Source organism: Typopeltis vanoorti, chromosome 4, assembly GCF_054136105.1.
Source record: "Typopeltis vanoorti isolate ZY-2024b chromosome 4, IOZ_Tvanoo_1.0, whole genome shotgun sequence".
Taxonomy (NCBI): domain Eukaryota; kingdom Metazoa; phylum Arthropoda; class Arachnida; order Uropygi; family Thelyphonidae; genus Typopeltis; species Typopeltis vanoorti.
Window position 1 is genome coordinate 112909883 of NC_143552.1, and position 22683 is coordinate 112932565.

Consider the following 22683-nt stretch of genomic DNA (forward strand, 5'->3'; position numbering starts at 1 on the left):
CTTAGGTCATTAATTTGCAGAAAACTGGACCATTTATTACTGAGCTTTGAATTCAGACTCTCAACTAATAAATGACCCAGTATTTTGTTACTATAATAAATTTAGTTTAATCCTTTATAGTGTTAGCAAACAAAGTTTGCGCCTGAAAATATCTTCAGGACTGGGGTCAGGTAGTACAACACCGGGCAACTCATAGCAAAGGTGGACCAAGCTAACATCACTCCTATCTCAGTATCTCCCATGTTTATGGGACACTGAGATAGGAGTGATGTTGCCCGGTGTTGTACTATCTGACCCCAGTCCTGAAGATATTTTCAGGCGTAAACTTTGTTTGCTAACACTTGGATAAAGGATTAAACTAAATTTATTATAGTCTAACCAAGTGAAAAATAAACTTTCAATATTTTGTTACTGTCAATCAACAGGAAATCTGCTTGCTTATATCATCTATCTCTTGACTAATGTGCAAAGGTTTGGCAAACCTCAAGCCATTTCTCTTGAGTTGCCAAGTCTTTTGACCAAATTTGGCATGAAGGTCTGAAATGAGTTCTCATCATTTGGTATGTTCCTGACTTCTACTAGTTGCACTTTTCTGAGTGGATGCACGTTATATCGGAAAGTTCCTTACTTTTTATGCAGCTAATGCTGGGATTCTGCAAGGCACACAGTTCTTTCTTGCCCACTCTTCCTTAGTCAAAATTTTAAGTTACTTCACATGATTACCAGTCCAATATTTTGCAGATAACAAATCACATTCCTCATTTGACAAACCTTGCAGTGCACAAATCACAACCTCCAGAATATCAATGGAGTTTGAATAACCCTGTCAATTTCATTGCTAGCAAAACAATCCTCCCCTTATTCCCCCCCCCACACACACAAAAAAAACTTTTTCTTAGTCTTCTAACAACACTGTCATCTCTAAACAAGATGAGATTGTATCTTCTTAAAATACTCTAACCTGGAATAAATGTACAATTATTGCCTACTCAGCATACAAAAAAAAAAAGTATTTCTTTCACTCAAGGCATTATTTTACCTCCAAAGAACTTCATAGAAATCATCAAAAATCTGACCAACACCACTGAATACTATTTCACATCTGAGTTAGTACCTGAGCTCCCTAAAAATACCTAGATTATGATTGATAACCCCTCTCTCTCTCTCTCACCAGTTCACTTTCATCTAGGTGTTTCTTCTGCATGCATCATCCACTATGCAACAGATACTTCTGCAGCCACTTTTCACCTGAACTGGTGCCCCAGTAATTCCCTCATTCTTAAATCTATTTAAACACACCTTTGGTTGAAATCCACAGAACAAATTTCTCTTCATTCATTATACCTCTCTGGAACCATTTTATCTTATGCATTTCTCAAGGAAAATCCACAGCTCTTTGATTGTGAAGAAGTTCCTTCTTGCCCATTCATGATATTAATATGTAACACAGGTTGACTAACCTGTGATGTATGGGACCTACAGTTAAAAAGAATAGTGTTCTTGTTTAAAAATAATAATGCAATAATAATAACTGTCCTTACTGGACATTCTAGATCATTCATCAAAAAGTAGACGCATTTTCTTGAAAAAATCAAGTATGTTCAAATCAAAGACTGACTTATTAGTCAGGTTTACTATTGTTTCCCTTTTTACCAATATTCCATTAGCTGACACTGTCAACTTACTATATGATTACCCTCCAGATATTGCAGAGATTTTTGAATTTGTTATACATTCAGGATATTTCAGCTGGAGAAACAAGATCTACAAACGAGTTGAAGGTACTGCCATGAGTAGCCCTCTGCCTCCACCTTTGGCAAACTATTTTTTGAAACATCTGGAAGACATTTTGTTTTCATCCATTCATCTCCAACCCTCTCTTTGGTTTCGTTATGTCGATGTCTTTGCTATTTGGCCACATGCTGAAGAGGAACTTGCCCATGCCTTCACCCACTTATTCAGTTCACCATGGAAAAAGAAACTTCTGGTAGTTTACCATTCTTGGACACACACACACACACACACACACACACACACACACACACACACATCCTCTGGTACTTTTTCTACAAGTGTCTATCAAAAACTTACCATTACTGGCAGATACATTCAACAAAAGTCTGCTCATCACACCTCTCATAAAATTGGCATTATCAAATCTTCAATTAATAGAGCACATAGTGTGCTCCTCTCCATTAAGCTTACAACAAGAACTTTTCACTATAAAAAAGTTAATAGAATCTAATGGTTACAAACCTAATCAAATCCAGCAGATAATTGATTCCTATATTCCACCACCTCAGGATTCTTCAACAGACCGCAAAGTTCCAATCCCTTACATTTTGTGCATCTCAGAACCTATTGGTAGAATTTTGAAGAAGTATCATCTTATTCCCACATATTTTTCCTGTCAACAAAATTTCTCACTTGTTGCCATCTACAAAAGACAAACTGGCACCTCTGTAATTGGCTGGTGTGTACCAGATACCATGTGAATGTAATTTATCATACTTTGGACAAACAGGCCATTCTGTGGAAAAAAAGAATGAAGGAACATCAGTATTATATTGAATACATGAAACCTCATAAGTCTGGTCTAGCACAACATAGCATTTACACTAATCATAATATCCAGTGGGATAAAGCTTGTCTGCTCCACAGATACAGGTTTAAATATGAACACCTTTTTAAAGAAAGTTGTGAAGCCCTTTTGCATTGGCCGAATTTGAATTAAAATGACTGTCTCTATCTCCTAAAAGTTTGGGAGATTCTTATCTTATGTAACCATCACTGAAATAATTATCTTTAAAGAATTATTTCATTATATTTTATTAATTAATCTTCTGGCACGCCACTTCTGCACATGGCAGAAGGAGAATCCATTCTGATAATAGGATAATCAATCTGTCTTGTGGAATGAGTGTCATCACCCTGCATCAGTGATGGTTTGGTGGGGTGGATGTATCAGTGGGTATCCAAGTTGCATTTCTGGGAGAAAGGGGTCAAAACGCCTCTGCCAAAGTGTATAAAGACACCATGCTGGAATCTTATTGGAACCAAGGTGTTGTTCAAGAGTAGTGGTACAGCCCCTGAGCAATACCTTGTTTTATGGTAGGCAGTGGACCTTCCAACAGGACCCAGCCCCTGCATACAAGGCGAGGACAACCCAACATTTTAATTGGTGATCCACCGACTGTTCTGTACTTTGTATTCCATTCCTTTAACTGTTTGTTCTACACTAAGGATGTACTGTTACTTTCAGTGCGAAATATTTGTACCTTTAATTCATTAAAGTTATTACTGTTGGTTTTATACGTGTTAGGTTATTAATAATAATCTTGTTATATGATCTATCCTTGTGAGATAAGCATAATAGTAAAATAATTATTTACTTATTGCTGCTATGATATACTTTTTTCTTTTGTATTTCTTGCTCTTTCACATTTGCTGCTTCATTTGAAATCTGTATTCTGCTTTTTTGCATTGTTTCTTCAACTTTTTTGTATATTTCTTTGTTCTTGATTCATAGTAATTTATAGTTTGCTTTGAATAGGAAATGATAGTCTATAATAGTTTTCATGTCAGTAACTACTGATGGACAATTATGAACAAGACTATGCATCAAAATTTGTACCTCTCCTGAGAAGAACTAGGTTTTCTTATGTATTTCGTTATTCAGACATTTTATTGCAAATCACTTTTCACTTATTCTGCCTATTACTTAATTACCTTTTCAATTTCTAAATTTTTGTTATCTATTTAGACATTGAAGTCAGCAATGATTATAATTTTTCATCTGTGTATAATAGTATATATGTATATACTATTATACACAGATGAAATCTGTGTATAATTTTTCTATTATAATTTTTCATCTGTGTATAAACTTCCATCCAACTTGGTCATTGACTGATAGATTAACATTCTGTCAACTGTTTGATTATGAAAGCCAAATAGACCTTACAAAGGAAGATGAAGTTATTCTTGCATTACATTAGGTTATATACTTTTACAGTGAGAATATAGAATCGTCCAGATTTTTCAAGGTCATTCAATGACTTTGTTTTATATAGAAATTTATTTTTTGTAAGATTAATTTCTTTACCATTTAGCTTTATGTTTTAATGCTTTATTATTTTTTATTTTTTTTTAGTGTATGTTTTTAGTATGGTGTTTTGCTCCAATTACAAATAATGGTTCCCAACATATATATTCAAAATTCATCCGTCCTGTATTTTTAAGAAACCGAAGTAATATTGATGCAACATTAGATAAAGCATTAGACAAAGTTTCAAATATCGCTTCTTCTGCAATGGATCAAGGTAAGTTAACTTGCAATCATTTTTGAATTATTATTAGCTTGAATGTAAGCAAATTAGGAAAGAATTTCTGTTGCTTTAACTAAAATATAGAGATGTCATCTAATGCAGTTATTCAACTTGCAGCTATTTGTGGCCCATTATACTCGGTTTACCTGTTCTCATTTGTAGAATGTTATTTTATATCATGTTGAATATTGTTTTGTGTAATTTGGGGACTAAATGATGAGATAAAACTAAAGTGAGGTGATTCAACAAAGTTAGTAAAGATCCCAAATACCAAACGCTATCAAGATATTGTCTGTGTGTGTGTGTATGTGTATATATATATATATATAATAAAAATAAAAATCAGCTAACGCCTTTTTATTCCCGTATATACGGGAGTAGGCGAGGCCATTTAGCCCTATCTAACTTTTGGAGACTGAGTGGGCAGTTCAATCTCCACTGGTACCCAATCAGAGACAGATGGCCCAAGGCTATCACTAATTAAGCGGTACGCAGTGAAGAGAGACGGCTCAAATGTGCCGCCATCTCGTGGTCTCTAACCCTAACACAATATATTTAATGTCTGAAATAATGTGGGTTCTACGGTCGATTTTCTTGAGTTTACAGGACGAAAAACCCGAGTTTCCGGGAGGAAAAACCTACTTGCCCGTGCCAGAAATCGACTAACTCGGGAACCGGTCGAAAAAAGGCTTAGAAAAATTTCCTCTAGTCGCCGACTAGACTCGAAACCAAGACTTCCTTCGTGCGGCCTAGCGCGGTAGTGTGCAAACGCCACATCCACTGAGCTACACAGGCTCTTTACATCATTGTATATTCAGTGAAATAGTCTCCAGCTAAGTATAAGGAGTGAGAGGTAGGTTTTTTTCGTGCAGAGTTGTGAATGATTGGAATGCCTTTCCTGAGAGTGTGGTGTCTGCAAGGAGTTTGAGTGTGTTTATGTGATGTGTGTGTATGATAAAAGGACCTCCATGAGGTCTTGGGAAATAATAATAATAATAATAATATCTGGATATAATGCATTTATTTTTTATTCTATGGTATGATATTTATATTCCTTAAAATATTAGGTTTTATTAAAAATGCTAGATTTATTTTCTGTAGGAGAGAATGAAAACATTTAAATTCTGTGGAAATTTAAAGATTTTGTTGTATTGTATGTTTATTTTCTTCTACACATAGATTATGTTGAACATAAGAATTTATGTTCTTATGTTATGATCCATAACACAAAGCAGATTCCTGATGATAAACAATGCTTGCTTTATGTTATGTATCATTGAAATGTCAAAATATATAGATGCTATATATTTTGAGATATAATTTGATCATTTGAGATGATTTACCAATCAATCAAATTATGCACAATTTTGACTACTACTCAGTTTACTTTCATTATAGTAGTCACAACAAAATTAGTGCACCACTAATTTTGCTGTTCTCCAGCTCTCCCAACTAGCCATTCTTTCTTTCATTTCATTGTCTGCCAAGTTAGTTTAGGCCCTCCCTGTTTCCTTCCAGTATCCATGTCCAAGCTACTCTTGGAATCTCTTGCTTGTCCATTCTTAGTGCATGTTCAGTCCATTTCCATCTGTGCTTTTTTTATTTCATAAGTGATATTGTTTTCTCAGTTTCTTTATTATAATCTGTGCATTAGGGCTGATATAATTTTAATATTTTATACAAGCACTTTGTTTAAAAATTATTTTAATGTGGCTTCATTTTTTTTTGGTCAATTTCCATGTCTGTGATCCATATAATATGACCTTAGCATAGCTATTGAAGATCTTTATTTTGATTTCATTATAATGTTTGGATTTCTATATATTCAATTTTCTGATAGCAGTATTTGCTTTTGTCATCTTTGCATTATATTCTTGTTACTTCCACTTTCAGTATCAACATTAACTATCAAGTATTTAATCGATTTCTTTCTGGCATTTGCTGTTCAGTTTAAGAACTTTGGTTTTATTCATATTTATTTCAAAACCAACTTTTTCAGCTGTTTTATATAATGGTTTCAATTTTGCTTGTGTATCAGTGTCTTTTGATATCAGAAACTCTTGTCTACATGATCTAGATTTTCTATTTAATTCCTCCTGACTTTTCTCATAATCCAGTCAATGACTGTCAAACAATAATCCTGATGTCATGAAACCCTATCTCACACCAGTCTTTATCTCAAACCATTCTGATATTGGTTGCTGTGTATTAACGCAACTTTCACTTCCTTTATACATAAACTATGAAAATATTAAAATTTTACATTTTTAATTGTTTTGTAAATTTAAATATTTGGTCCAAATTGCAGAAAACTTCTGGTACAAAAAAAAAAAAAATCGTTTTTGAAAAGAGACAGATTTCAGATCATATACTACAGTTAACCCTTGCTATAGCCAATTACTACAGCAACGGTTCTACCACCTGAGAGTATTCAAGAACAAGATGCTATGACGTATCTATGGAGGGGTCATGGCTGAAGGAGGCAGGCTAATGCTGCCATACATGCTTTGTACAAATCAGCAGACATCTTGATGGAGCTGCGAGCCTGACATCTTCAGTGGCTGGGGCACCTGCATCATATGGGCCCCGAAAGGACTGTGAGACAAGTGTGGGAGGCTTCTCCCTGATCAGGGAGACCAAGAAGGAGATGGGTGGATCAGAAGGAGGAGGTCCTGCAGGTTGTCGGGTTGGAGACCGAAACGTGGCAGATAGTCGCAGAGGACCATGCCCAGTGGCGTCACATGTGCTTGAGGCCAAAAGTCTCACCGGGCTGATTGTGCCTAGATAAATCAAGTCATAGTAATTGGCTCTGGTAGATACTTATATGTTTGTTACTCATAACTATATTTTTCAGGAAATAACGTATACTTCTTCTGCAGTATTTCGCACTTAAGTAGGGTCGCTGTTTGTGGTGAGTCTCCTCCACAACTTCCTGTCTTGGGCTGTAGCCACATCCAAGTTCTTCATCCTCAAGGCCTCCTCCACCATCTCCCTTTATCTCTTCTTTGGCCGTCTGCGCTTCCTCTTCCCCTGCACATACATCTGCATGACCTTTCTTCCCACATACTCTTCCTTCCTCCTCATCACATGACCAAACCATCTTAACCTTGCCTCCTGTATCTTTGATCCTAAGTTCATAACTTTCACTGTTCCCCTTACATGGTCATTTCTCAGATGATCCTTTCTGGTCACACTGCACGTCCACTTAAGCATTCTCATCTCCTCTATCTCCATCCTGCTGATGTTATTTTTCCTCAGGGCCACAGTTTCAAAAGCATACGTCATAGTTGGTCTCACTACCGTCATGTAAATTTTAGAGGGTGCCTTTTAGATTGATCAACATCCTGCTTGTAACCTGCATCCCACTTCCTTCTCAGCCTCACCATCCCCTTTCATTGTTGAACCAAAGTATCTAAAGTCACTAACCTTCCTGATGACATTTCCTTCCAGCTCCAGATCTGTCTCCTGGCTGCCATCCACTTTGCAACACATATACTCGGGTCTTACTTCTGCTCAGTCCCATACCTCTCTCTCTTCCAGTACTTTCCTCCAACTTTCCAGTTTGGCTGCCACGTCTTCTCTTGCTTCTGCATACAACATAGTCCAAGGCACATCTTCTCTCACTTCCTCCTTCACAATATTAAACAGGCGCAGAGTTAATGCAGACCCTTGATGCAAGCCAACTGTCACTGGAAAACTTTCTGTACATCTCCTGCACCAACCTGACATATTTCTCCAGTACCTTCTTCTCCCTCAGACACCTCCAGACTTATTGCCTTGCCACTCTATCATACGCTTTCTCCAAATCAATAAATACCAGATGTTGCTCCCATTGTTTCTCTCGAAACTTTTCCATCATCTGTCGTACCCCAAAGATATCTATGGCCGATCGACCAGGCATGAAGCCAAATTGCTCCTTTGCAATTTCCACCTCCTTCCTCAGTCTTCCATCAAGAACCCTCTCTAGGATTTCATTGTGTGGGACATCAACTTTATTCTTCTGTAATTCTTGCAGTCTTGTGCATCCCCTTTACCCTTGTAGATGGGGACAAGAGCACTTTTCCTCCATTCCTCGGGTATATTTTCCTGTTGGCAAACTTTCATGAACAGGTTGCTGCATCGCCACTTGATCTGTTGGGATTACTTTATAATTTATTATTGCCTTAAGGTATTTTCTTTTAGTCAAAATGTAGTCAGTCTGTGAACTATTGTAGCCACTTTTAAATGTTATCAAATGCTCTTCCCTCTTACAGAAGGAGTTCACAATTGCCAGATCAAACGGTACTGCAAAGTCCAAAATCCTCTCTCCTTCCTGGTTCATCATTTCCACTCCATGGCCATCATGCATCCCTTCACAGTCCCTATTCTGTCTCCCTATGTGTCCGTTCAAGTCTCCTCTGACAATCACCATCTCGTTTTCTTCCAGTTCCCTCATTTCTTCATCTAGCACATTCCAGAATTCATCTTTCTCTTCTGGTATACAGTCAACTTGTGGGGCATATACACATAAGACGACCAGTTGCTCTTCTCCAAGACCCAGTTTCATTCACATGATCCTGTCGTTCCTCCTACCCACTTCCAGTACTGCGACCCTTCATTCTGCCACACACCACAATTCCGACACCATTTCTTCTTTCTTTACTCGTTCCAGAGTAGAACAATTTATACCCATCTCCTAGTTCCTTTGCCTTTTCTTCCTTCCACCTTGTCTCCTGCATGCATAAAATGTCTAACTTCCTCTTCCTCATCATGTCTTCCACCTCTCTTCCCCTTCCAGTCATGTTCCCACTCGCAACATTCTCTCCACTTGCTGGGCTCGCTTCTTTAACTGCAACCACGGTTGATGCAGTAGCCCTCATCCACTTCTCGTGACTGTGCGTTGCTTAAATGGTACGTCCTAGCCCTTGTATCACTTTCTTTTCGACTCATTTACTAGTTATTATTGTATCAGTTAGTTATAATTAACTAATGTTAATTATAATAACTAATTAATATTCCCCTATATTTCAGCAGCGTTACATTGCAGGGATCATGAAACCAATGATATATGTATGCAGGTATGAACACTGGGCAAATGAAGTTGAAGAAATAGCCAATTCTTAACCAATGGCTACAATCCCCAAAAAAAAAAAATTAAAACCGTGTAACTCCAATCTTCCTTCCCCCATCATCTTCAGAACAGAGATTTCTCAAGATCTATCACCATTCTATATATCTGGAGCACATCTGAAAAATTGACAAAAATCTTGAGGAAATACAACCACTTACAAACCACATGGAAAAATTGACATCCTTTATATGTTCCACCAAAGGCCAGCCACATTCCCTTGACCTACTTGTTCCCTTGCAGTTGGAACCTGTCCTACTAAATGGCCAAACAGGCAGGACAGTCAATATCAGAATTTCTGAACATAAGGGCTACATCTGGTTTCACCATTACAGCCGCTCAGGACTTGCTGACCATATTTCGGACACTCACCACATAAATAAACTGAAAGAAAGCCACTATTATATCACAGCAAATACAAATATGAGAGGCTATTCCTCGAATCTGTCTCATCCTTGAAAAAATTTCTAAACTTCAACAAATTTGGATGCTGAGACTGCCCCAAATTTGGGAAGCACTCATTCTCAGATCTTCAGCCTAACAACCAACACCACCCAATGTAGCTCATGGGGGTGTCATTTAGGACTCTAAGGTCTGACTTTGGTTGTCTTTCTTCACCCTCATTTTCCCAGTGTTAGTACCTGCATAGTTTCATTTCATGCACATATCATTGTTTTTGTGATCCCTGGTGATGGCAATGTAATATTGCTGAACTATAGGAAAGTATTGAAGTTATTATAATTAATATTTTATTATACATTGCTATTTCCTGAAAAATATTAGTCATTGGCATTGTAACCAACTGCTGAAAAGTCCTGAGTAGAGTCACCTATATTAAAGGCGTAACAATTTCTTCAGTTGCTACCACTTCAGTGGTCAGAATCAACTACTATTCTGCACTAATTTGGATGACTTTACATATCTACAGTAGAAAAGAGTAACTGATTTAATACTAAGTTGGAAGTTTTTCCACTTGGTTATACTATAAATTAAAGCTGCCAAGAAATTATTTTCTTGGTTTAATCCTTTATCCAAGTGTAAGCAAAGTTTGTGCCTGAAGTAACTTCAGGACTGGGCAACTCATGTAGAGGCTAATGACTTCACATCACATGCCTTGGTATCCCATAATGCAAAGCACATCCTTACGAACATGTATGATGCTATGCATTATGGGAAGAGTCACTACCCAGACTGGTTTCGACCTTTATTTGGGGTCTCATCAGTGGAAGTGACTCAGAAGTGATAACAAGGTTGAAGTAATGCAGAAGTCATATTTCCATATATGAGTAACCAAAACATGTCGAACTTTATTATTAAAATACTCTGGATTAAAGATAGATGTTGGAAGTTTTTCTGTTTGGTTATATTAAATTAAAGATGGCAAGAAATTATATTCTTGGTTTAATCCTTTATCCAAGTGTAAGCAAACAAAGTTTGCGTCTGAAGTAACCTTAGGACTTGGACAACTTGTATATAGAGGCTAATGACCATGTCATTTGCCTTAGTATCCCATAATGCAAATCACGTATCCTTAGACATGTATGATGCTATGCATTATGGAAAGGGTCACTACCCAGAACATCTATCTCTAATCCAGGGTATTTTAGTAATAAGGTGTGACACCTTCTGGCTCTTCATATATGGAAATATGACTTCTGCATTACTTCAACCTTGATATCACTTCTGGGTCTGGCTCACAATGATGATACCTCACTAAAGGTTAAAACCGGTTGGGTAGTGACTTTTCCCATAATGCAAGTGATGTGAAGTCGATATGCAGTGCAAACAAAGTTTGTGCCTTACACTTGGATAAAGGATTAAACCAAGTGTAGGGCACAAACTTTTTTTAATCATAAATTAAAGATGATTTAATACTAATTAACTAGCTTACACAAATTTTTTAGATATGGTTTCATTGTGAATCTTTAGCATGAAGGCTGTTGGCTATTAACTCGCACAACAAGTTATTATGTGAGCCTTTGTTGACCTGTACATGACTTTTCTATTAGTATCTAGAAGAGGAATAGGTAATGATAGTAATGTAAAAAACGTTTAACAGAATGATTTACTTTCTATATCTTTCAAATTATATAACCCATCATTCCTATTGAGGTTTGGATGGTATAATGATGTTTACTTTTTTTTAGAAAGTTCAGTGTGGCAGTTGATATGATGTAGAATTTGTGTATCCTTGTGTCCGTTCTGTACTCAGCAAGATTGCACTCGTGAGCTAGCAAAAACCATATAAAATCCTTATGTTTAAAGTGTCTTATATTCAGCAGAATGTTCCGTTTACCCAAAATATGAAAGACTGTAAGAGCAAATATCACTTAATCTTGTGTATGAAAGTGAAACCCATAGTTTTTATAGGTTTGTAAGAAGTGTATATTTAAAATTTTCTGACAATTTTGTTAAAAGATTTAGAGATCTCTTTAATATATACACCTTAAACTATATAAGGTGTGTGTGTGTGTATATATATACACACACTAGGGGGGCTCTGATGCCTATGCCCCCCCCCCCACGAGTTCCAGACTGGTAGGCCGGTTCTCCTTGAATTATGATGACTCGAATTTTGAAAACTCTAAAGGGTGTTCCGCCCCTGCCTCCCGAGTTCCGGACTGGTAGGCCGGTTCTCCTTGAATTCTGATGACTCGAAAGGGGTTCCGTGCCAGAACAAAGAACTTCCTTTTCTTGACATCCTAGTGAGGAGAGAAGATAACAATATCCAACTGTCCATTTACAAGAAACCCACAGATACAGGTAGATATCTACATTATTCGTCCAACCATCATAGATCACAAAAACACAGCATCATTCACATGCTCTGTAATAGAGCCTTAAGGTCTATTTCAAAAGAAGCAGATGTACAGAAAGAACTGTCACTAATAGCTAACACACTATCTCTTAATGGATACCTTTCTAACATTTTAAACAAATGAGTATTTAAAGACAACCACCAACAACATGTTACGGTGCTGCAATATGTGTCCACAGCTGTCATTCCATATATTAATTCAGTTTCCACAAAATTGGTGAGAATGTTAAAAGCTCATAACATCAGAGTGGTTTTTAAACCAACTACCATGATCAGACAAATCTTAAGATCACCCAAAGATGAGGTATCTTTCTTCAAATGTCCTGGAGTATATGAAATTCCATGCACGTGTGGCCTTTCTTACATTGGTCAGACTTCTAGAAGTTTTGAAATAAGACAGAAGGAACATGTGGGGGATGTCAATCATAATAGAATCAACACATCTGGTTTAGCTCATCATTTCTCAACATCAAATCACGTTATAGATTGGAAAAACAGTTCTATGCCTTACATCGAGAATGACTACAGACACAGAACTTTAAAAGAAGCAGCTGTGGTACTATGCACAGGCAGTAATTTAAATAGAAATCAAGGTATTATTCTTAAAGACATGGAAAAATGTCATCATCTCTCTCAGTTCAACAGAACTACAATATGCAAAAAACTACACAACACGTTGTCATGTACCGGTTTCTGACTGAAGCATTCGAACACATGCATGCCATCAAACACTAATGATCAAATGTAACTTAATGCATTTGTTTTCACACCAGTTCAGCCTTGAAAATGCTAGACAGTGGCTAGTGAAACTTGTTGGCTTATTGTATATTTTATCATTTATCTTCTGGTCTTTTAATAATAAAAGTTCTTTATTTTAATACATCAGACCAAATATGTACAATTTAAGTTTACCATATAACTGTAGCGTATTGAATAGCTTCTCTCTTGGCACCTTGTCATATGCCTTTTCCAAATCGACAAAACTTAAATACAGATCTTTGTTATATTTCCATGCTTTCTCGACTATTTGTCGTAAAGTGAAGATCTGATCCTAACAGCCTCTATTTGGCCTGAATCCAGCTTGTTCTTCACCAAGCTTTTCTTCCACAATTCTTCTCAACCGTTTCTCAAGTATACTTGCATAGATCTTGCCAGGAACACAACACTCAGTAGGTAAATACCTCTGTAATTCTCACATTTCGTTTTATTTCCCTTTTTATATATGGGTACTATTAGAGCTCTGCTCCAATCATTGGGAATTCGTCCCTTTGTCCTGGCTTTCTGAACTATGCAGTGCAGCTACTGTAAGACTCTTATACCACCATACTTCAGCATTTCTGGTCGAATATCATCTACTCCTGCTGCCTTTCCACATTTCAAGCCTTTGGATGGCTTTTTCTACTTCAAGTATGGATATGTATTCCTGACTGTATGCCTGGTCAGTGTTTTTTACCACTGTGCTGTCATCACTGCTTGTTTCATTTAGCAGTGTTTCAAAGTAATTACTCCATACTTCAAGGATATCTTTTCCTCCCGTTTTCATGTCACCTTTATCATCTCTAACTCCTTTTACAGCACTCTTTCCTCCATTCTTAAGCTTCTTCAACAACCTCCAGAATATTTTGCACTTTCTTGATATTTATTTTCAATATTCTTTCCAAAGTCCTTCCATGACTTTTGTTTAGCTAGTTTTACACAGTGTTTATCTTTCTTACATTTGTCTCTGTATTCTCTAAGAGCACAAGCTGACTTATTTGCCAGGAACTTTTGATATGCTTTCTTCTTTTCCTTCAATGCCTCTTTAACTTCCTGTGTCCACCATGGAGTTCTAACATCCTTCAGATGCAATAAACATTTCTTTCTAAAGCAGATGGGAAGACAGGTAAAGTTGTGGATGCCCCTGACTACCACAAAAATATTCCTTCTGTAGTAGATCCTACAAAAAATCATTTTAAACAAATGAATTTATTATTGGATGAGATCATTAGCTGTGACAGCTATACATAAAAAAAATTGGCATGCATTTTTGTAAAACCTAATTTCTGTGACCAACCTAAAATTCTTAAAAAGATACTTCCTAAGGCCAGTTGTGAATTGTATTGATTCTCTTATCTGTTGCATTGCACTTTTCTCCCTCGGGACATCTGTCATTGATCAAAAATTCAGTCAGCAGACTTTAGCTAAAATCAAACTTGCCCTTACAGCCTAGTGTATTGTGATTTTTTGAGCCTTTCCTCTTGATATTATATAAATTTTGTAATGTATTCAGACTGTTTCAGGTGGAATAACAATGTACAATGATGAAGAGCACAGCCATGGAATATCCCCTTTCATCTATCCTCATCCATTTGTTCTCTGCATTCTTGTTGGGACTGCTACATGGAGATATTTTTGCAACGATCCTTTCCTAGACATCTTCTTGTCATTCTGTCATGTAGATATATTCAGTATAACAGTCATCTAGCCAAAAGAGAAGTAGATGAACCCTATTCAACAGAGCTCATTTTGTCTGTTCCTCTTCTCCTTACAACAAGGAGGAGATTAAATTAATCTGGCAATTAAATGGGTTTAAATTAAACTCAAAAAATTCACTCCTATAATCTGATCTTCTATGACTCTCATAGCTACGTTCAATAATATAACTATCTAAACTATTCACTATGAACTCTGAAGAAATATAATCTTAGTCGTATGTTTATTTTTCCTTAATGTCTATATTCTTGCCGGCTACCAAAGATAAACCTTCACTGTCCAAGTCCCTTACAAAGTCCATTTTTCATATTTTATCTACAGATAAGACTTCAAGAAAAGGATACCAATACTACATCCACTACCAGAAATGTCATAAGTCCTGGTTTGCTCACCACAGAATCAACACACAACATAAAATCCTTTGATCAAATATACAGGCCTATTCCATGGTAATTTTAAATATGAAGATTTATTTAAAGAAACTGCACAAGCCTTATTGCATCAATTCATTCTGAATCAGATCCTCTCCTTCGCAGTTACTCTCAGTATCAGTAAATAACACGACTACAAACTTACCAGTTTGCATAAATTTATTATTCGGTTGAGACAAGAACATAAATTTCTATTGTCAAATATTGGAAATATGGATGAAACTCCTGTGAGCTTTGATATGATAAGCAATAAAATGGTGGAATCTGAAGGGAGTAAGAGTGTGCTAGTTCGAAGTACAGGTCATGAAAAAACAAGGTTTACAGTTGTGTTGTCATGTTTGGCTGATGGAACCAAGAGTTAAAACCAATGATCATCTTCAAATGTAAAACTAAACCTAAGATAAAATTTCCTTCAGGTGTTTTTGTACATTTTCACAAAAAAGGATGGATGGACGAAAATGGTGTGAAATTATGGATAAATAATGAGTGGAATACGCGACCAGGCTCTATAATGAAGAAACTCGTTTATTAGTATGGGATATGTTTCGTAGTCATTTAACTGAGAATACTAAGTCTTCTAGAAAAAAATAACACAAAAATTGCTGTTATACCGGGTGGTTTAACTTCTATACTGCAACCACTAGACGTCTGCTTGAACAAACCATTTAAAGATCACATGTGAGAAGAGTGGAATAATTGGATGTTGACTAGTGAAAAATCATTTACAAACGGCAGATCTATGCACACTGCATCACTTGATATGTTGTGCAATTTTGTGATCAAAACATGGAATAAAGTAAAAGTAGAGATTAATAAAATCATTTAAAAAGGGTGGTATCTCTAATCTTATGAATGGTACGGAAGATGATCTGTCGTGTGGACACTGATGGTGATGAAAACGAAATCAATTCACCGGATTCGAACTGGGATCCATGCGACGATCATTTAAACAATGACTCTGAAGAACTATTTTCAACAGATGATGAAGAAAATTAACATAAAAAATTGAGGTTAATAATTATTATTTGTTTTTTAAGACTTGCATCTATTGTAATATTTTAAATAAATTTCTGTAACAAAAAATTAATCTGATTTGTTTATAAACATTGCCTATTTTCTTATATAAAGATGTATTGTTAACCACCTAAATGTTCATTCCAAGAAATTAAGCTTCCCTTTTTATACTCACTGTATAAGACAACCCATGATTTCGAGGGTTTTTCTGTAGTATTTGAGAGTCGTCTTATACGCTGACATATACGGTATTTAGGTTATGACAATGGAGCAACATCTTACAAGTTTCTTTATGATGATGATCTATAAGAAACTGGCTTTTATGTAGAAATTTTGTCCTATTCCAGTGAACTCTATGCTTGTTGAAGATGGCATGTTCAAGTTCATGATATTTAATGACATTATGTTCTTCATAATGAATAAAAGCAAATCTTTCAGTTTGTCCACAGTATAAGTCACAATAACATGGAATCTGGCTTGTCGTTGAGATGTAAGTAAATCGGAGATATTTCTGACAGGATAAAAGGCAACAAAATTGTTCAAATGATTTTAAAATCCCCTTTTCTTGCATCTCCTAAAATCAAGCTGCTTCTTCAGTTTTCTCAAGTGTTTAGAAGATTCCTTGTTCTTGTGGCTTATCATATTCAAGACAAATCTGAAGATCTGCTTTTTATTCATTGCAAAGATCATAACTTGTATCTCAAACATGAACCTGAACAGTCTGGACTTTTTGAATAGTATTTTAATTATATATCTCATCTCATCTCATCTTCCTTTTACCTTGTGGTGTTGAGGGTTAGTTAATCATCGGACCTCAAACCGTTCACAGGATAAGGTGGTCAGCCCTACACCCCCATGTATCCTATGTCCAAAATGTCAAGTTCTCAAGGCCGGTTTGCCTGCTTTGCAGGATGAAAAACCCCATGATAAACTGGGAGAAAAACCCTACTGTCCATGCCCAAGACCAGCTAACTTAGCTATGGCTAAGGAAGATCCTTCAGTTCCTCACGTCACCGACAGGAATCGAACCTAGGACACTCCTTCTCCAGGCATATGGTTGCGAAGCGCACAGCCACTAGGCTAACAGTGTGGACTTTAATTATATATATAATTAGATTTTTTTTACTTAAAATAGTTTTTTTTATCTTACACTAGCTTACTAAGATTGTTTTTTAGAATTTTCTGTTGCTATTTAATTGCTTTTCCATTTTTCTACTGAAAAGATGCTTATGAAACAGGCGAAAATTTTACAAATAATTATGAAATTTTTTCAACTGAAGTATTTTTTTTTTACTTGATTCTTAAAAGGTTTTTCGTTTAAGTCAGTTAGCTTCACACACACACAAGAACATATAACACTAACATCCGCACACAAAAGGTTGTAACATCACTGCTTAGCGTGAGCAAAGAGGCTAAAAAAAAATCTGTTGATACAACTTCTTGAACAGCTTGAAGGGTGTAGTCTTTGAGGAAGACAGTGAGAGAGGAAGTAGTTATTTACTGAGCTACCAAATGTAGTCGGAACACTAAATTAGCTGTATGCAAGACAGTGTTCAAACCAGTTTTAGCTTATGGATCTGAGAGCTGGGTCAGAAGTAAAATATTTGACCAAAGACTAGAGGCGTGAACAGATGGCAATAATGGCAATATCATATTAAAAACGAGGATATTAGGAAAGAACTTGACATTGTCAGTATCCAGGAATGTGTTAGCAGAGCTAATCTCAGGTGGTATGGTCACTTAAATAGAATGGGCGAAGAAAGATTAGCAAAACAAGTGTTCTCTGCCAGGTTGACAGGAAAATGACCTAGAGGAAGACCAAGGTATAGGTGGATTGATACTGTACAAAGTGCCTTAGACGATAGAAATATAAGATCTGATAATGTTGGAGTCTTGACGAGTAACAGACTGTTTTGGAGGAAAATTGTAGAAAGGAAGTTAGTAATGATGTAAATTTTTCATGTAGTACTATCATATCCTGTACACCCCTTGAGGGTACATGGCAGGAATTTGATGATGATGAGTTTCCCCCTCCATGTAGATTTTGTTAAATCCAAAGAACCATCATGTTACATAGTATGTCTGCTGAAATTGAAGCACGAAATTTCCTTGGGGTAGACTGTTTTCTCTTGCTCTGCCAGATAGGGTGATGGTGAGTGAGAGACATTTGCCCTGACTTGAATCTGTTAAAAAGCATGCTTCTTATGTCTTTTATCTCAGTTTCATTTATAATAATGAACTGATACTTTAAAAGTTCAAGACTCCATGGCTTTATTGGTAATGCCCTTTGGTTGAAAATACGTATGCTATGCTTGAATCCTTTGTAGGACACAGAATCTTTAGGTGTCTTCAAATGATGGTGAGTTAGCCTGTATTATTGAAACTAGTAGGATTTTTATCCTGTAAAACTGCAAACCAACAAGTACACAATCAGTTAACTGACATAATATACTGATCTCATTCATAGCAACAAAAACTTATCTTAAATATAGCTTTTCCACTTTTTTAGTAATAAGTAACCTTAACTGAAAGTTTGAGGAATTATTCACTGATATTATGAAATTAAGGGATATATATAAATCTAGGTTTCTGTCTGTTTGGTGGAAAACATAGTATTTGCTGTATTTGAATAAATAGTTCAGTTACTTTGAGTGTTAATAGTTGACTAGTTTTATATGGCAACTTCACATCCTTCTCTCTACCATAGAGAACATTTAGTGCACAAAAATGTATATACAGCATTCCTTCAATTATATACTGAGAACTTAGTTTGCTGGTTGAATAATTGAAGGATTGGTTAATGGAAGGTACTTATATATCACTATCAGAATTTGCTCGACACCAACCCATTCAAGGAAAGGATCAAATAATTGGGAATTACTATATATGTAGAAGATATTTTACCAAAATAAATATGGTTCAAAACACTACAGCATATTTGTGTAGCATAATATAGTGCACTGGATAGATTTTCCAGTGCACTGTATGAAGTTTAATACAGGAGATAAGTCTATCTCTGATAACTGATTCCTAATTAGTCATTAATTTTGATAATTGGAAAATGTATTATATATAGTTTTAAATTACATGGAATTTTGATCAGCCCATTTGTATTGATATAATTCTGTTTTATACTTTAGCTGTCAAGTTTGCTGCTGACAAGGCTTCAAAGACAGAATAGAACTGTGATATTCCTAGCATTCCACTCCACATTTTAGTTCCATTCCTTAAGTACTTTATTTCCTGTTGATCATGGACTGTTGAATTTCTGTGTATCCCTACAGATAATATGAAAATATCAAAATGATGTACAGTCTTTACAAATCGTCCTGAAAAAGCTGCCTGAAGTGCTTTTCTTGTTATATTGAAAATAAAAATTGTGCTCATATTTTTAAAAGCTATGTTGCAAAACATGAAGTATTAAGATGTTATAATTAAAAGTTAATGTAAATGTTTTTGAATTTTTTTTTTTATATATATATAAGCACATGAAATAAAAATAGTAAAACATTTAGTGATTTGTTTTATTTTTAAATAACAAAAATGATTTGTGGGAAATGTATTAATCTACTAGATATGTGCAATTTGTTGAAGAGATCTAGAAAACTCTCCTCTCAGGTAAGTGGGATCTTTCTTTCTGTGGCTTTTTTTCAGCTATTACCCAATTTCACATTTCTTCTTGCTGAAAGTTTTTTATGAAATACACAGATATGAAAATTTATATCTGATAAATAGTATACTGTGATTAAACAAAAATTATTCTCACATCTCAGAAGAATTTAATAAAATGGTTTGGTTTTTTTTATATTTAGGAATAATGATGGTAAATCTGCTTCTTTTCTAGATTTAAAAATCAAATGATGTTTTTTCAGCAGTAAGAATATTTTCTAAATTATTTTGAAAGCAGTATCAAAATGCATTGGTTTCTTTCATATTTAAGCATGAAATATAATCATTTCATTCAATGATCCTTAAGAACCAGAATATTATTTTTTTTTTTTATTATTATTATTCCATATGAATAATGGCGTTTAAAGTGTTTAATTGCCTTACTGGTCATGACATGTTTTTCTATCATGCAAAATGGAGATGTAAAATGTACCATTGCGATACCATTTGAAGTAACATGATATAAAGCTTAAGATGGTTGTCATCTATCATGGTGGCTGGATGGTTAAAGTGGATGTATACTGGATAGATTGGTACACTCACTCTTTGGAATAAAACATTAGCACAGTGTTGTCATCTCATTAAAAAACTTGCATGTGTGTTTGCATGCATATACTGTAATAGCCAACTTGTATGAACCAAAGGAATTATCTGTTGTTATAGCAGATGGTGTGCTATAATAAATTTCACATAGCACATTAGTTGGCTATGATGATTGGAACTGTTTTGGTAATTTATTATAAGTGGTGTTGACTGTATCTGCAAGGAAAAACTGATTAATCCCATGGGCAAGACATTTTGAATTCTTTTGTAACTTATCTAAAGCCAACACCTCCAAATTCACTTTAAAAAAAAATCGAATCTATTGACTGTTTGCCTTTTCTTGATACATTAGTCACTTGCCTTTATAATATAATATGAAATATTATAGCTATTTCCTTTATCCAAATTATGTAATAATTTTACATGCAGCCTTTGGATGCTCCAAAGGCATTTCACAGAATACTGCATGGAAAATTATTACATAAGTTGGGACAAATGGGAATGAATATGAGGATGGTGGCATGGACATGGGAATAGCTGATAGACATCAGAGGGTGGTGTATGATGGAGTGGAATCAAGGCACATAAGGGTGACTAGTGGGCTGTCCCAAGGCTCTGTACTTGGACCACTATTTAATATGTACATTAATGATATTGCAAAAGATTTGGTGGGGTGGGGGGGGGGGTTATTCAGTTGTTTGCCAATGATGCAAACTGAGGAGGGAAATGGTATAAAGGTGATATAGATACCTTTTGCAGGGTAACTTAAACTGGCAGTGTGAGCAAAGAACAGTGGTTGTCAGTTTAATGTTCTAAAATGTAAGGTAATTTACTTTGGGATGAAAGGGTTACATACTTAATATCATATTGATGATACTAGACTATGGGGAAATTGAGGCTAGAGATCTGGTGGTGATAGTGGGTAGATTCAGATAAATTCAGAGGACATATTGTAAGAGTTAGCAAAATAGCTCAGAGGATTACTTGGATGTTGAACATTCGAGAAGTAATGGCAGGGCGATTATTATCCCTCTTTATAAGGCTATGATTCTGCCACATGCTGATTACTGTACACGAATTTGATCATGTTTCTAGTGGACTTGGGAAGTGGTGGAGAGGATTCAGAGATGAGCGACTAAGCTCATGACACAGCTGTGGAATGTTCCCTATGAGGATAGATTAAAGGTGTGTGGGTTACAGAGTTTAGCTGACAGGCAGAGGAAAGGGTATATGATAGAAACTTATAAGTTACTAAAGTAATTCTATGAGATCAACATAAAAGAAATTTTTCAGTACTAGGGGGAATAGGAGGAAAACAAGGGATTGATTTATTTTTTTTATGGCACAAAGACATCAAAGGTCATACTGCATCAGGACACAAGTCACAGTAGTACATATGGTAATTGGTCAGAAGGCAATCACAAACATCCATGCTCTTGGTGGAATTTGAACCTGCAGCCCCTTTGCTTGAGAGCGGATATGCTAACCACTCAGCCAACAAAAAATTGATGTAACATGGAAGTTGTCTAAGAGTGTGGTTAGTAAGGGTGTGTGAACTAGATTCTTTACTTGGAGAGTAGTGAATGAGTGAATTGCCATAGGTGTTGTGAGTGCCCTAACAGTGATTAAGATGTATGATAGGTATTGAGTTAATGGATATTTTTTACTAAATAATTTAAGGAAATTACATCAACTAAGGTATACATTAAAATAAATTTTAATATACTTCAATATTTCAGCAACGTAACGTTGACATTTTCAAGAAACTTAAGAACAAGACACATGCACGCAGGCACAACAAACAGATTTACTACAGCGTATTATCTTTGCTTTCTTCCACCGTATTCTATGGCAGGTATCTAGCGCATGATCAGCAAGACCAGAGCGGCTGTATTGGTGAAACCGGATGTAGTCCTTGTGTTCTGAAATTCTGATATTTGCTGTCCTGCCTGTTTGGCCAAAGTAGGACAGCTTACAGCTGCAAGGGACCTGGTATATACCAGGTAGGTCTGGGGAGGGGGTCTTTAGTAGAGCAGATAAGGGATGCCAATTTTTTATGGTCTGTAACAAGAAGTTAAGTCATGTTTTTTTTAGGATTTTTGTAATTTTTTCCGAGGTGCCTCAGATATAGGGTATGGTGATGGATTTAGAGTAATCCTTGTTGTGAGGGTGGGAAGGGGGGGGGTTGTGGTTTACTGGTTTCAATATTTTTGGGGGCGGATAGCCATTGGCTGAGAAAGTGTTGAGAATGTGGTTTAGTTCTGTAGAGATAAGTTTAGCCCTGTTGTGTAGTGTCTTAAC

At 35.9% G+C, this 22683-nt stretch overlaps 1 protein-coding gene across 1 annotated transcript in view; it reads left to right on the top strand.

Annotated features, from left to right (window-relative positions):
* LOC150107614 (receptor expression-enhancing protein 5-like) overlaps nucleotides 1–19684 on the top strand; it is a 93214-nt gene extending 73530 nt beyond the window's left edge. The window contains exons 4-5 of the mRNA XM_090391421.1: nucleotides 4154–4322; nucleotides 19311–19684. Coding sequence (XP_090247547.1) covers nucleotides 4154–4322; nucleotides 19311–19351 — 210 coding nt within the window. The 3' untranslated portion in view covers nucleotides 19352–19684. The remainder of the gene's footprint in view (nucleotides 1–4153; nucleotides 4323–19310) is intronic.
* Nucleotides 19685–22683: the final 2999 nt, after the last annotated feature.